At 39.6% G+C, this 16,354-nt stretch overlaps 1 protein-coding gene across 6 annotated transcripts in view; it reads left to right on the forward strand.

The window, feature by feature from the left end:
- Positions 1-16,354, forward strand: part of SPIRE1 (spire type actin nucleation factor 1) — a 129,844-nt gene that overhangs the window by 82,344 nt on the left and 31,146 nt on the right. For all 6 annotated transcript variants that reach the window (XM_035565354.2, XM_035565355.2, XM_035565356.2 and 3 more), the window contains 2 exons: positions 10,024-10,107; positions 11,058-11,222. In XM_035565354.2, the coding sequence (XP_035421247.1) occupies positions 10,024-10,107; positions 11,058-11,222 (249 nt within the window). The remainder of the gene's footprint in view (positions 1-10,023; positions 10,108-11,057; positions 11,223-16,354) is intronic.

Consider the following 16,354-nt stretch of genomic DNA (forward strand, 5'->3'; position numbering starts at 1 on the left):
ACCTCTGTACCCAGCCAACAGTGGATGTCAGATGCTTGTGGAAATTATTTGTAGTGTTCAGGGAGAGTAGTTCTACAGCTGTGTTGTTTGTATTTTGTTTTCTCATTTGGCCTGTAACCATTTACAGATGTCTCAGAAATAGTTATTAATTGTGACTAGACTATTTGGAAGGAAAACAGAAAAATTTCTTGGGTTGTTATGCAGTACTATTCCATTCCAACGTGCATGCATGCAAGCAATGTATTTGAGTCTGAAAACTTCTGTGGTATTGTTAAGTATCAGAGCTTTCCCTGTCCTTCCTCAGCTCGTCCTCATGCCTTGTCTTTGGCTGAGAATTATCTGAGATTCTCCTTGCTCGTAATTTGTCCTCACTCAGCAGCTTTCCTTACCTTTGATGTATGATTAGCTTGTTTGTCGGTCACACAGGCTTCACAGCAGAGCCAGCTTAAAATAAATAAATACATAAACAATTCCACCTGTAGGTCATGATGTCTGTGTTCACTGCCTGCTTGGTTGTTCCTGTTGACTGAAAGGCCATCCTGTGAACCACTTCAATTAAACGATCTGGCTGAAGAATAACTTTGAGGGTGGGTGGATTAGTTTTAATGAAGATAGTTTCAGTGATCTGGTCTGCAGAGTAGCTCCATAAACAATTGTATTAACACAGTGTGGGTGTTGGTTACACTGGAAAACCAGTGGGTGAGGGGAAGGGCAGGAAGGGAACGATAGTTCTCAAGGATGATTTCTTCATCAAAGTCAGCCGGTCAAATAACAGCACTTTCATGATTTTCCTTTTTAATAAAAACCTGAAGGATTTAATTTGCTTCTCTAAGGTCCAAAGTGCCTTTTGAAAAGATTTTACAGGCTCATGTAACAATTTTGCTACTGAAAGAGGCAGAGCTGTTCCACCCATGCATACGTGCTCCCACTGCTTTGCTTCCTCTGATTTTAGAAAACAAGCACAGAAAATAAATGATAAATTAAAAATAATAATGAAGGCTTCCTTGTCAAGTTCGTGAGCTGAATCAGCTCATCATTGGGTCAGGTGTGCTTCGGAGCAGCACAAGAGAGCTCTGCTGCCACACTAGTGAAAGATGCAAACCAGTCGAAGGCACAAGAGACTGGTGCTGTCTTTCCTCCTGTTCAGAGGCCTGGTTGAGACACATCTGTCCAAGGGGGAGAATCCTTCATAGATGGTTTTCTGTTGCCTGGGGTCAAGCTTCACTTCCATTTTTCCTCCAGCCCTACTCAAACTGAAAGCAATTTCTAAAGTGAAGTGGTATCATACACAGATAATTTTGACTGTCAGCGTGGCTGAAGAGCCACTTGTTCTCTGAAGCTTCCGCATTACAGTGCAGCTGATGCAGAGAGCTGACAGAATGCAGCGTCTCGGTGCTAAAACCTTGACATCATTAATTTCACATCTTGGCATTTGACTGCTCCTTGGTGTTCTGACCACTGGATAATTGAAGGATCTGTGCTATAAACACTTCAACTAGCAGCTAGTGCAAGGTCCGTGCTGAGGCCCAAAGATAAGGCCCTTTGGAGTTCTTGTTTCTGCTTAGAGAGGAGGTATGTTTCCAGTAGTTCGTAAACATTTTGACTGCAGTAAGCAGGAATAAGGTGTCAGTGCTGTCAATGTTGAAGTAAAATATTGCATATTGTGATTATTTAAAACATTTTTTTTCAATTTATTAAAATAATTACAGGGGTGTTTTAGAATTTGCAGATTATTTATCATCTTGTAATTGGGAGTGAAAACCCAACATTTGACAACACCATAGAGCATACTGTGAGTTAATCTCAAATGAAAGGAACCATTTGCCTCTCAAAGGCTATTAGGGATTGTTTCAGAGCACATTTAGGTCAAAGGAAGTAATCCTTGTAGATGAAATTCTGGCCTTACTGAAATCAATGAGACTTTTATCACTGCACTTATCCAAAGCCAGAATTTTGATCACTTGATTTCATTTTACCCCGGATCAGTCCCCTAGCAGGCATACAAGAAGTGACCAAGAAAATTATCTTACAAGCAGCTTCTGGAATATAAATAGTTTTTATGATATTCTTGATCCTTGCTTATAGCTTTTATCCAACTATAGATTCAGAAACAATGTGATTCTTGAAAATAATGTAGTATAAAAAGGAAAAAAAAGGTGTGAAGCAAATACAGGATGGAATGCTGTAAATCTTGTTATTCCATTTTAAAAATACCTCTATAGTTTATACTCGAGGCAAGTAGGAATCATGTCATCGTGCTAGGTTTGCGTCAGTGAAAACTGGTATTATGTACGTTTTGCTTTTTCAAATACACAGAAGAGTCTTAATTAATGAGGAATACAGTTAAATAAAATTCAAGTTAATAAAATAATTTTTCTTTTCCTTTTGTATTGTCATATGAGTATGGGTATAAAGGAGAGAAAAACTTAATACTTTAGAAAGGATATTTTATTGTCATCGATTCATGGTGATTGCAATGTCAGAGAATTAGGGAAAAAACAAGCTATATATATCAGCTCCAATTAAAACCACAAACTTATACCATTTAATATTGTGTCTGTGACACTAAGGGTACCAGGAGTTTTAAACTAATAGTTTATTTTAAAAACTGAGAACTTAATTCGGAGAGCCTTAGAACCCCTCAGACCTAGTTGTGGTGATGAGATCAAAATGAAAAACATGGCTTCAAATAACTTTCCTATGAATAAAAAAAAAATACTTCAAAATTCCTTGGGCTCTTTCTGGGGCTACTGTGTTGTATCTGGGTATCTGTTCCCCAGCTATATGAAGCTCATGCTTTTTGCTCAGGAGGCACTTTAAACAGCCAATGCTACTGTAGAAGAAGAGGGAGAATTTTTATCTGCAGAAATTCATTTACTAGGATTGTACCGAATCTGGTCTTATGTTACAGCCCAGGGCAGGTTTAGCAGGAAAGTGCACTTTGAAAGAGGCAGAAGAAACTGTTGCTGTGATGTTGTTTTCAGTCTGTATAAAAACATGTCGGGGCTTTGAAAGTTACTGGAATTAAGAGGGAAGGATCAGGAGGCACGAGGTATAGGCCTATAGTGCTCTCCAGTCTGTCCTGTGAGCATCGCTGCCTTAGCAAATGGAGCATAGCTTCAGAAAGGGCTTTACTGGCATGCACTTGGGTGAGTGCATTACTCAGAAATGATGGAGCAATGAGTGAGCTGTTAAGGTCATCTCAATGGATGTCGAATATAATGTTTCAGGCACTTTGTCACATACTTGGTGCCATGTGGATTTTATTTCCACTTTGATTCTCTGTGTGTGAGAGGTCAGCGGTAGAGATGACTTGCAGACAGGAAGACGACATTTCCATTCTTACAGAGAAAGAAATGTTACGTCTAGTAGTTGTACAGGGCAGTACTCAAGACAGAGATGAGAAAGGTGTGATACTACTGTTGTAATAATAATTTTTAAAAATGAAAAAGAATAAAAGGAGTAAAAATACATATTTCTTGGGAATAGCAGCAGCAGCAACTCTGGAGTAGGGCTGCAATTTAGTTAACTAATCTGACCTAACTTTGCATCCTTTTGCAAGGTGAAGGTTTTGTAGTAAGTGTAGTGGGATGTCTTTTCAGCTTGCTGGCAGCATCTGTATGCTACTCGGGCTCTGTGAAAGGAGATCCACCCTTTGTACCATCTGCTGCCACCCAGAAGTGGTCTTTGATGGGCCAGGACCTCCTGACTCCATGGTCCTGCAGTTCAGATGTTTACAGCTGATGGCAAAAATAGGGTACAGCTTGTTTCTCATTCCAGGCAGTGAGCTTTTTAAATTACAGTCAAATTTCCACAAAAGCGGAATCTTGCCCTTTGTTTTTGATAGTGTGTGTGGAAACGTGGACTACAAGGCGGAGGAAGTATATTTGTGTGTGAGGCAAAGACAGTTTGAATATCTGCTAAAATGAACCTCGTCTGAAAGGAGAGATTAATCTTGTTCAGGATCATCAAAAAGCCATTGAGATCACCTTTGTTGGCCCCTAGCCATAGACAGAACTGCAGGCACAAGTGAGCGATGTCCACAAGATAAAACAAATGTTCCTGTTGTGGAGTATCTGAAAAGGTCTCACACGTTGCTCGGAGACAGCAGCGAGCATGACTGTGAGAAACAGGGAGAGACTGTGTAAGCACACAGAAATTGGATTGGATTTGGATTGGACCGTGGATCTGTCTGGTCTGCTGGCCACTTTGTGAACCTGCTTAATTGAGGGGTCATCTACCCCAGTCCTCTTCAGCTCCCTGTTACTGCCCAGGCTCCCCTCCCACTGGAGTGGGTGCTCCATGCCTGCTTACTGCCTGAGGGAGCCAGCAACATGCCCTTGCCACAAAGATGGCAGTGGTGTCCTGGGCTACATTAGGCAAAGCATTGCCAGCAGGTCAAGGGAGGCGATCCTTCCCCTTCATTCAGCACTGGTGAGGCCACACCTGGGGTACTGGGCCCAGTTCTGGGCTCCCCAGCACAAGAGAGATGAGGACACACTGGAGAGAGCCCAGTGCAGGGCCATGAAGATGGTAAAGGGCCTGTAGCCCCTCTACAGTGCGAAGAGGCTGAGAGAGGTGGGACTGTTCAGCCTGGAGAAGAGGAGGCTTGGGGGGATCTCAATGTGTATAAATATCCAAAGGGAAGGTGCAGTGAGGATGGAGCCAGGCTCTGTTCAGTGGTACCCAGTAACTGTACAGGAGGCAGCGGGCACAGCCTGTGAGCAGCAGGCCGCGCTTGTGTGCTGTGTGGGTGGCCGAGCACTGGCACAGGCTGCCCGGAGAGGCCGTGGGGTCTCCTCATGGAGACCTTCAGAAGCCGCCTGGACGTGGTGCTGGGCACCCTGCTCTGGGTGGCCCTGCTGGGGCAGGGGGCTGGGGCAGGGGGCCTCCAGAGGGACCTGCCAACCTCAGCCGCTCTGTGACCCTGTGAGCGGTACCAGTAAATACTGATGTCAGCCTGTAGCAGAGCTAAGGATTCGTGACTGGACTGTGAGCGATGAACTCACGACTGGCACCATAGCAGGTCCTAAAAGACAGCATGGGATGCTGGGTGCCATAAGATACAGGCATTGTCTTGTAGGCAGATGTCTTCATCTGCCGCAGTAGGTTTGACTTGTATCTCAAAAATTTGTTGAAATGGATGTATATCCTAGAGCATTACAATTAATATTCCTTCCAAACTCATTAAAATTTTGTATAGTTTTATAATTGCCTACCTCATCAAATGCAGTTAAAGTCCATGTTCATCAAAAACTTGTCCGTAATTTCATTACCCACAGTATGCCTTTTAATTAACCAAGGTTTTGGTAGAATACAGAAAGAGCCCTCAGTCTGTCATCTTTGTACTGGTCTTTTAAACAATGCCCTCTATGATTTCCTTCCTGTCTAATCTAATAGCTTTATTTCTTTCAGTCTGTCTGGATATATTTCAACCTGACCTGTATGAAAACATAAACCTTCCAAGGTCTAATTAAGTACATAAATAGAAATTAAAATGTTCCTTTTTTTTTTTTTTCCCCTATCTTCATGCCATCTAGAGACTCAGCTGGAAAACAGCTAATTAAAAAAGTAGATTACTTTCTATATAACATGGCTATACTGGTGTATTATTTGTACAAAATATGGTTATACAGGTAGTTAGTTAATAGATACCTAAATAATGTTAATGGCTAACTTATTTTACAAATAAGGTCACTAGCCAAGTTACTCTTAATAGTCTTGTGACCATAATAGCTGTTAAACACACTGCTGAGTGGATTTTCAGAAAGTACAGTTGGAGAAACTGATTCCCAAACTTTTCTGCCTATAACCTCACCTCTGCTTCCACTTCTAGGCTTCCAGTGACTCCGCTTTTGCAACTGAATTGTCGTCAGGCTTGCAACTCCATCATGATGTTTGATCCCTCCATTTAGGAGCCATTTAAATGGCAACCAAATAAATGAGGGAAAAGACTGGGATTTTTTGTTTGTTTTGTTTTTGTGTGTGTGTGTGTGTTGCAGGCACTGTAACTAAGTAAGTGTTCCATGCATTTGTTTTTTGTTTGTTTTTATCTCTTTAATAGTTTTTTGAGCAGCACGGTGACTACTCTTTCCAGAGCTGAGTATGTCGACCCACACCACTGTTTATGAAGAGCTTTTTCTGATGTTCAGTGATATTCTTAAAATGACTTGAAGAATGAGGGAGCTTTTCAGGGACTGATTCAACTGATCATATTCCCTTCAACAACTCTTGCTTGAGTTAAAGGGGGCTTGGGGATCTTCAAAGAACTGAAGTAATACTGCTGGCCAAGCCCTTTGAATTTAAATCCAGGATGGATTGTTATATACATAAAAGTGTTTTTCCCCTATATGCAGGTTATGCATTTTTAAATTGACAATAAAAGTGCAAGAATATTTTATTAGTTTCCCAGATATCAGCATAAGAATTACTTGCATCAGTGACCAAATTACCAAGAATATAAAGCAGGAGATGCCATAGGTTTTGTTCTGAAACTGGCCAAAGACAAAGTGAAGATCCGGATTCCTGAAATACCGCCTTCATTAAAATGTTGCGTTTTAGGGAGCATTTTGTGGAAGCGAGCCCTTGATGCTGTGCTGACAAGTGTCTTATATAACCTCCCATCTGTCGCAGGCGCAGGAGAACGTGTCACAAATGTGGGACAAATGTGGGACATGTGGCAACAGTGAATCAGCTGCCTGCTTTTAATAGCGCAGGAAGAAATTTGAAGAAATTTGGTATTTCTATTGCTAGCATTTGTCGCAAAATGCAGCTGAAGAAAAAATGGCCAAGTGCTGTAATGGTTTAAAAAAGCCAGAGCTGTTGAAACACTTGCTTCCTACACATCTGACCCTTATTTCGTGAACGTATGCCCAGGCTATAATAGATGAATCAGATCTGTGGTATGGGTTTGAGGTTCTGGGATGATTTAGAAAAACCCTTTTAAGATGTTTTTGCTTTCTGAAAAGGAAACCCATTTAGGCTATGTATTTATTACACCATAATAGCTTTCCTTAATCCATTGTCCCAAGGGTACATACAAATGGATACAGCAGCTGAGGTTACTCATAGGTTTTGGATCCCAGCTAAGTTCTGACAAACGGTCTGTTGTATTGTAAATGTTTTGGTTTCCATAATTTACGATTGCAGCAGATTCTGAAACCCACGGACACTGACTGGGGATGCTGGAGGGAAATGATAATATTTCATTTAGTCCAGAAGTTTAAATGCAATATGTCACCCTGAATTGATTCCTTCCTAAGCAGCACCTGGCAGATGGAGGAGAGTTAAAGAAACCTTCGTAATTCATGGCTGCAGGGATGAAGTACTTAGTTTCTTTTTTGTCCCGTGTTACAAAGCTTTCTCAATTTTATAGTGATGGAAATTACCATCTATGGTGAGCTGCATTTAGGGGTCTGAGCCAGTTGAGTTGTGGGTAGGGGGGAAACTATTCCTATAAAAAAGTGAGTATTTTCCCCACAGATTTTTCTCCCTACACAGCTCCCTATCAGGCAGAGTGGGTGGCTCTGCCGGTGTGCAGGAAGCATCCAGAGCACCCAGACCCTCACTTTGGCTGTAGCCTGTGCTTATGCCAGCTCATTTGTGTCAAAAAAGGGCACTTTGAGAAATGTGCCTTGTGGCTGGTGGGTTTGGCTCTCAGCTCTTGAGTGTGTGGTAGCCAGCAGCACCCACACCTGCGCTTTCTAAAGTAGAAACTCCCCCTCCAGCTATGTTCCAGAGAAACTAATTAGATGGCTGCCTCCTTTGGAAGATCTTTCAGCTGTTCAGTTATGTGTGTTCTCCCCCCCTTCCTCCCCTTCTTATTTTTTGTTGTTAAGAAAAATAGGTTGTAGTCTTTTTTGTTTCATGGAATATTTCCATCAGTCAAAGGCATCAGCCTTTGGGCGTAAACCAGCCCCGTTAAGTGTGTGGTAGGGAGCATGGCTGCTGAAAGGGGTAATTGCTGCAGGTGTTGTTGGACAGTCAAAGTAAAGGTTAAGCAGCTGGAACGTGTTAATTTTTTTTCAAATTGATAGGTACCTTCCAGTATGGAAAGGAGGAGCAACTCTGACAGTTGTGAGCGAATTTACTGCAGTTAACTTTTTGATTACGAAGAGAAAAAGGAGAAAGTATTAGAACGATTGTATATTTCGCAATTTATTAGTAAACGTTAGCTGTTCACACAAAAGCAAGAAATTTACAGCTCACAGATACCGTCTTTGAAATGGCTACTGCAACTTTGAAAATGATATGGAAAAGAAGAAACCCTGGGTGGCAAAATAGGCATAAATGAGGCCTTCGTGTTACTCGTTCTTTCTGTTTTTTGTTTGTTTGGTTGATTTTTTGTTTTTCTTTTTTTGTTTTTCTTTCTTCCCTTGGGAAAAGATTATGGCCTGTTAGAGTTAGACTGAGTGCTGCCCGCAGCAGCAGGATCAGCCCAAGTTTCCATACAGCCATTCTTTCCCAGCTGGGCATCCTGCGGCAATACTGCGAGCCGTGCCAAAATGTGCCCGCATTGTGCAATGATAGATGTGCTTCTGTAGCATAGGTGATTTATGACTTTTTAAGAGTCTTCCTGTAAATTATGTATTATTTTTTTATAGGGCAGTGGTAATATTTCTTCACTGATGTGAAAGTAAATGTGTTACTTGCTTAAAAAAGACAATAAATAATCCATCTGCTGTTTTTCCAAAACTTCCGTGGTGGCTGACTCACACATGCTGTCTCTGTTAGCACATGTGGTAGATACACTCCAGAATGTGTGCAAGTTAAGCGCTTTTCCAGTGCTTGCATTTCTTCCATTGAAATGGTTATGGTTTGGGAACTACTTGCAGGAAAAAATGTTTTACCAAATATGCTCATTTTTAAGCTTTCTCAGAAGCTCCAAGGCTTGAGACTCATTGTTTAGTTCCATTAAAGGAAGAGCTTGAGTGCTCAAAAGTGAGACAAATATTTTTAATGCATAAATACATAAAACTCTGTCAGACCTCTGGCCTATGGGTTTAGTCTCATAAAATAATGAAATCGTTAGCAGATTTAACTATCCTTTTTAATACATTAATAAGTAACAAGAAAACAGATCAAATTAAACATTGTTAAAGATTTCCCAGAAAGCCCTCTGTAAAAGTAGAATGGAGTATTCAGAATGCATTTGTACTGCTGATTCCAGAACATTTCAATACAAAAGTAAAAGTAGCATTTTGATATGCAATTCTTGGTGTCTAAGATAGTTTCTCTAAAGCCACTCTAACCATTTAATCTTTTGCCTGCATTTGTGTGTGTGCAAGCTTGCCTATTCTTTATTTTACTGTAATTTTTGATCATTTTTCATCTTCTTGTTAGTATGAAAGCTTTGTTTTTCCCCTTTGTAAACAATCTTTTCCATATTTGCATCATCTAGTCTTGTTCATAAATGAGAGTTTACTTCTGACAGATCTGTTTCTCTTCCTTACTTACAGATTTTGGGATCTGAGTAATAAAATCATAAAACTGTGTTATACAGGCTGCTTAATGTCAATATAAATGCAAGTCTGTCACTATTCTGTTTGAAGGATTTCACATAGTTTATTTCACCTTGCAACTAACTTTCTGGGAATTTCTCCTTCAACAAAAATGAGCTGTCTTGCATTTGGCAAGTAGCAGTAATTTTGTTATGAATGGATTCTTACCAAGTCAGTAACCTTTTCTATGTTGGAGTTTAACAAACTTGCTACTTTTTTTTTTTTTCTGTGCATAGCTCAACTTTAGGCACATTACAATTTCTATGTATAGGTTTTTCTGGTATGCTATTATCTGAAGTATTCTCATACTTAGAACTTCAGATTTTTTGCAACATTGAAGGTCTGTTTTTCAATTAAGTGAAATATTCAAACAGTATTTCAAATTATTTTTGCAGTGTTACTGTTCAAGTTGTAAGATACTCAGTAGAATACCCAAACAATATCATTCAAAAGATAAGCTTCTGCTTTACTGTAAAGTAATGCCACCATTCAGTTTATTGACTAATTTTCTTTTCATTTGCAGAATCTGAAGAAAATTCAAGAAATGGACAAAGAGGCAAGTGATGAATCCAGTACAGATCTTGATGACTTAAAGAATGCTGACTGGGTAAGACAACAATTGAATAATGATTCAGCACCGTTATTAGTAATTTATATTTCTTTATAATGCTTGCCTAAAGTTGTTTGGTTTATGTTTAAATCGGTGTCTGTTGGTTGTTTTTGTGTGCTGTTGGTTTTTTTTTAACATATGAACTAGTACTAAATTATGACAAGTTAGTACCAAATGGAATTTCAACCTTCCTTCACAGATAGATGAAATAATGTAAGTATCCAAGCATCACACTATTTCTTTAGACTCAGTTTTCATGTCCAAGCATCACACTATTTCTTTAGACTCAGCTTTCATGTAGAAGCTTTTGCAATTTAAAGGGCTGGACATATAGACAGGTATCATGCTGACTGCCCTTCAGAGAGGCAGCCAGGAAGGAGGCAGAGCCACCAGCTGAGTTTCTTTAGTGATGAAAGAAAAAATGCTACAGAGAACACTCAGTAGCTTGTATTGCTTTCTATTTACTTTTTTTGGCCAGTATATAGAGGAACATTAAGACATTCTTAAAAGTTCTTGGTTTCAATTTCCTAATTTTCTATCTACTACCTGTTCTTACTCCTCTCTACCCATTCCCCAATAATAAGAGGGAAATGTTAGTATGCGGTAGGCAGAGCAAAAAAAAATCGAGTACCAAGAGGGTATTGCTAGACCTGTATTTGTGTTTAGGATTGTCCCGGCCCAGACGCAGGACCTTGCACTTGGCCTTGTTGAATTTGGAACTACTACATGGAGAACAAATACATGAGTCCTGTTATATTCAGGGTTAAAAATGGACTTATCTGAAATCACCATGGACAAAATGGGTCTGGTTGATGTGTTAAAAATAAAATGATAAAGCTCTGCATATTGGGTCGTGTCCTGAAAGGGGAATGAGCAACTTTAGTTCAATCTGAATTGGTATGCAAGGGTAAGGTATTAAATAAAATTTTGCTCTCTTTTCTCTTCAGGCTCGTTTTTGGGTACAAGTGATGCGAGATTTACGGAATGGTGTCAAACTTAAGAAGGTTCAAGAGCGTCAGTACAACCCACTCCCCATAGAATATCAGCTCACACCCTATGAAATGCTGATGGATGATATTAGATCCAAACGCTATACCTTAAGAAAGGTCATGGTAAGTCAAGAGAATTACCAGAATTTGTCAAATCTGAAATAATTCTTTTTATTTTTTTTCCTTTTCCTTTTTTTTCTGTTTCTTTTTATACTTTTTTTTTCATTCATTCAATTTTTTTCTTTTCTTTTTTTTCCTGAGAACACTGAAATTATGATGTCATGTAGATAGTACTAATGTTCATGGGTTTTATATGGCATCTTAAATCTATGTAGTATTTTGAGGGGAAAAATGTGAAACCAACAAATGTTGAGTATTTTGTTTTCCATATGGCAGGAAAAATTCAAAATTTTGAAAGACATTCCTACATATCATATGCTTGAACAAATGATTTCTGTTGGTTTATGATAACCTTAAGAGTCATTTCAACGGTCCTGTCATGCTTTCTACTGAGAGATGGTGTTAGGCTTTTACTGGGGAGAATGTTTATGTTGAGATACAGCATAATTTTTGGAATAAATGTGGCATTCCAGAATATAAAGTGCCACCAAGTTGTTACATGAACTGTGACAAGAAATTAAAACCTGCAGTGTTTGAAAACTTGTAGTACCATGATCTGCTAAGAGTTGTCAAGGAACACTTTGTGTAAACCATTTTAAACCTTCGATTTGTAGAAACTGAGCTCAGTTGTTTTCAGCATATCATATTGCTACTTTCAAGTGGAAAATAAAAAAAAGAAGCTAAGGCAAGCTGGAGAGTGTTGATGGGTCTCCTCCTAGATTCTCATGAAAGTGCATATAAGATTGACCCGAGGCACTCTTTTTATCAGAGCCCATTTGATATTTACTGGCGTCTCCTTGTTCTTTTATTCCTTTTAGTTTATATTGTGTTCATCGTAAAGATGTTCTTCCTGATAAGGCAGCAACTGATCTAAAAGGATCCTTATCCGTAGTAAAACATTTTAAACCCCTTTGTCAGAGGCATGTACTTGGTCATTGTCAACATTTATATCTGACATTTATTTATGTTTGTCTGTTATTAGTTACAATGGAAACATCTTATTAGAATATCTTGTATTCAACTATACTTGTATTCCTGAAAAAAATTCACAAAACTTTTGCTAGTAAGAAGGCCAGGATTCCACCTGAAAAATTCAGAGAGGAAAGGGAAAGAAATCATGCACTTGAGATCATTAGAAAAAAAAATAGAGGAGGAAAAATTTGAAATTACTCCATGGAGAACAAATACATGAGTCCTGTTACAAATATAAAGGCCTTTTGTGTATGAAGTGGAAGTATTTTCCTAACCAAGGTGTGGATTCAGACTATCAGACTATTTTCATTTTCTGCAGCAGCTTTCTGTTGCTTAAATATTAATAGGGGAAAATACATACCCAGGAATGATATCTATCTATCTTTACGCTCGCAGTTCAGAAAACAGAGCTAACTGACCCGCCTACCCACTGCAAAAGAAGAAGTCACCTCAGGACCCTGATTACTGTATGCAATCAAGATAGTAGTTTCTTCTGGATGGGTACCCTTGGGTGATCTGATTTTGCTTTTGGCAGGCTGGGCTTTAATTCATCTTCTGTTGAGCGAGCTCCTGCCTCTTCTGAAGAGATTTTCTTCATTATGTTGTAGGTCTTGGAGGCACAGCTGCTGTTCTCTTCATCCAGACTCTTGCCGTATGCAAAATCCCTGAAAGCATCTATTTTTGTCCTGCTATCTTGTCTACTAGGTAGATTGTCCAAAGTGACCTCTGGGCATAAACGTGAATTGGGATTACGATCAGCTGTAGGTACAGGACCTGTAGTGCTGTCTCTCGTGCAATTGCTGGCTTCATCTGAAAACTGCTGAAGACTGTGTGTTAGAAAACTAACTTTTTTCTTATTATAAACCTTCCATCCAGTAATTTGGATTCTGCTGCAGGGTCTGCTTGAAGAGTGTGCCAAACATGCAGAATAGAATGCGGTTTGATATGAAATGTGTGGAGCCTGGAGGATTCATACAGAATTACAAGTTTGGTTAGATGTCATAAATACAGCATCGTTTAGCTGACTTTTATGGGTCAGAGCTAATTATATATATTCCCGTCAGAGAAAACTGTCATGCTTCTTGAGAAGAGGAGGAAATGACAAGAGTCCTAAATCTAAATTTTAAAGCAGCCTGGGAAAGATGGATTATGTTTCTTTCTATCAGTCAAAGCAGATGTTTGGCAAAATTTTTATTAAAAACATTTTTTGCTTTAAAGTTATGGGTAGTATTTTTAGACTTGACAGCTTGTGAAAATGCATGCCACTGAAGATAACAGGAGGTGGATCATTTTTAAGTAAATAAAATGTTAGATAAAGTCTTTACTCTCCTTTTTATGAATGTAATGCTGTGTTTAAAAGAGTAGCTTGATCTGTCCCTGACTGCTCGGTACTTCTAGTAAAAATTAGCAAAGGAGCAGATGTTCCTGTTAGGTGCATCACTTAGGATCTATTTTGGTGTTTTAGACTGTCAGCAGTGTTAACAGATACCAATAACTGGAGCTGTCTGTTCTCACAAGTCTTCTGTCATAGGGCAATTCTTCAAAATGTCTTGATGTAAAATGTCACATTCTGGGCTTTTTGCAAATAGCTAGTTTCATTAGTTTCAGTGACCTCTGCATTTCTATTTTAGTAGATACGAAAATTCCAAATTTGTCATCTCTCTGTCCCCCTGATGCAGGAGTCTTTGTTTCTGTGGTTGTCATGGGAACGAGAAGACTTTCATCCTGGCATTTTGTAATCTTGGCGTGTTTGCTTTAGCAGCTTTAATGGCTTTTTTTTCTCCTACAAAACACTCACTCCCAGAAATCCTAGGTATAGCAGCGAGCTTTACAGTTCTTAACCATGCTTTAGGGCTACCCAAGGAAGTAGTGGCTCTGTTAAGTACCACGATTATTATAGGGGATCATAAACTTGTATCCGTAATAGATGTGCAGGTGCAGCAGCATGAATACAGTGGTTTACAACGTGCAGGATCAAAGAATAGACACTGCTGCTTGACCTTTCTGTATGGAGCTAAATCAGCAAATTGATATGCCCTGTGTGACAACCAGGTGACAACTAAAGCACTACACAGTCTGCATAATGAAATTTGACAAATGCATATCTATCTACTTACAAAGCTTGAATTCGCAACCAGACTTCAGCATGGGCTGTTTTGGGAATGATGTAGCACGTCCCCTCTGACGATGTCAGTGTTCGCAATTTCATTTCAAGTGAAAATTTTTAGATGGTACAAAAGCATCAGTTTCATTTTATCTGTTACTTAGAGATAGGAGTCTTCTACTTAATACTATCACCTTTTATAATGTGAAAAATAAATGGCTGAGATAGTTGAATGTCAGTGATGAGTGACATAGTTCTTGCGAGTCGTGTGCAGGTCACCAAGTACCATTTGAAGTTATTATTTTAACTGCAAGTCTCTATATATTAAAATTTGATGGAAGCAAGGATTATGTGGTAATTTCTCTGTGCTTTAGCTGTTCAGATCTCTAAATTTCTGGCTGATTTTTGTAATCATTGATTATGCTTTTCCCACCTGGCCAGTTTTAATGCATACTGCTGTACAAAAGCCATTTTATACACATGAAGATTTAGGATAGGATTACAATGTTTTGAGGTATTTATTTAGATACTGGTTTGCAGTTTGGGGCAGTGTGGTATGTGAGCACCAAGATCATTTTGCTTGTATTCTGCATGTGCCGTGGCTGCATCTGTGCAATGTAGCTCTGATTTAGACTTTAATTGAGCCATGAATTTTAATTAATTAATTAAAAGATGCATGTTAAATTGCTCATTACAGGGAGAGTCGGTTTGAGTGAAGAAATAGATCTAGCATGGACAGAGAAGATAAAAGCTTCCCTTCAGTGTCTTTCCTGTCAACATCTTGTTTGGGAGCCAAGTGTGAGAAGGGGGCTTCTGCTGGTGCTCCCGATCCTGGCTTGTCGGCTGAAGCAACTGATAAACATCCACTTGCTTTGCCACCAGATTCCTCTGCATCCTGTGGAAAATCACTTAAGCAAATCTTGCTTTTACCCTTTTCCAATCAAATGGAAATAGTGATACTAATTACACTCTGGTGGCATTAAGTCAGTGCAGAGAGTGCCCTGAGGTGAAAGGCTCAGAGCCATGTATTATTTATTTCCTAGCGTGGTGCAGAGAGTTGCTCCCCAAGGCTGGAATTGAGATTATCAGCGTACAAAATGGCTGTTCTGATGGTAATAGCTCGCAACTTAAGCTATCAGCTTTGACATCTGATGAACAGTAACCTGGGGATGAGAGACTCACCATTTCATTAAGGATCCTGCAAACCACGCTGGCATTGAAGAATTGCTCGGTCTTTAAACAGGAGAAATCAATCACATCACTTAAAATAATATCCTCCTTATCATAAAATGTCAAATCACCATTTAATATAAATCTTTCCCCTTTTAATTTTTCTGTACAGTTTTTAGGAAGATGTCACGCCACATGGTTTAGCAGCTTGGTATTCTGTGCCATACAGCATCAAGTTCCCTCTGAGGAAGCTAATGGGGTGGGGAACAAATGGAAATTAGACCATGTCTGGGGTAGGGTACCTCCAGAAAGAGTCCCAAAGGAAGCAATGAAACGTCCCCCTGAAGGAACTCTGCCTCCGATCCCGTATCAGGGAAAGGATGAGTCTTCGATGGGAGGCTGTCACTCTGCCTCAGGCCAGAACCAGGGCACGTCCCAGGTCAGCAGAGCTTATGTGGAAGCTGCGTGGCATTAGCGAAGTTCAGTTAGGGTTCATGCTTCGGTGACCGTGTGGGGATGTAAACCCATTTTTCTGACTGCAGCATTTCTTCTCGTTAGCAAGCACACACGTGATCTGACAAAACAGAGCTGTCTTTACACGTATTTCATGGCTACAGAGCTTGTAAGAAGAGTCTCCCAAAGAAAGTCTAACCATCTGGCCCTTAAAAAAAAAAAAAAAAAAAAAAGTGATGAAATCTGGGACATTTAGTCTAAGAAGTACAGTATTGCAGGAATTTCTTTCAAATTGGAGGACAGGGCTGATAGCCAGGTACTGTGTAGCAATAGAAGGTGCCAGAAAGATGTATGGCATAGGATGCTCTCTGACAGTGTGCTTGGGCATTGTGCCACACAGGCTGAACCTGACAGATGGATTTCTTAAGCAAATCCA

Source organism: Cygnus atratus, chromosome 2, assembly GCF_013377495.2.
Source record: "Cygnus atratus isolate AKBS03 ecotype Queensland, Australia chromosome 2, CAtr_DNAZoo_HiC_assembly, whole genome shotgun sequence".
Lineage (NCBI taxonomy): Eukaryota > Metazoa > Chordata > Aves > Anseriformes > Anatidae > Cygnus > Cygnus atratus.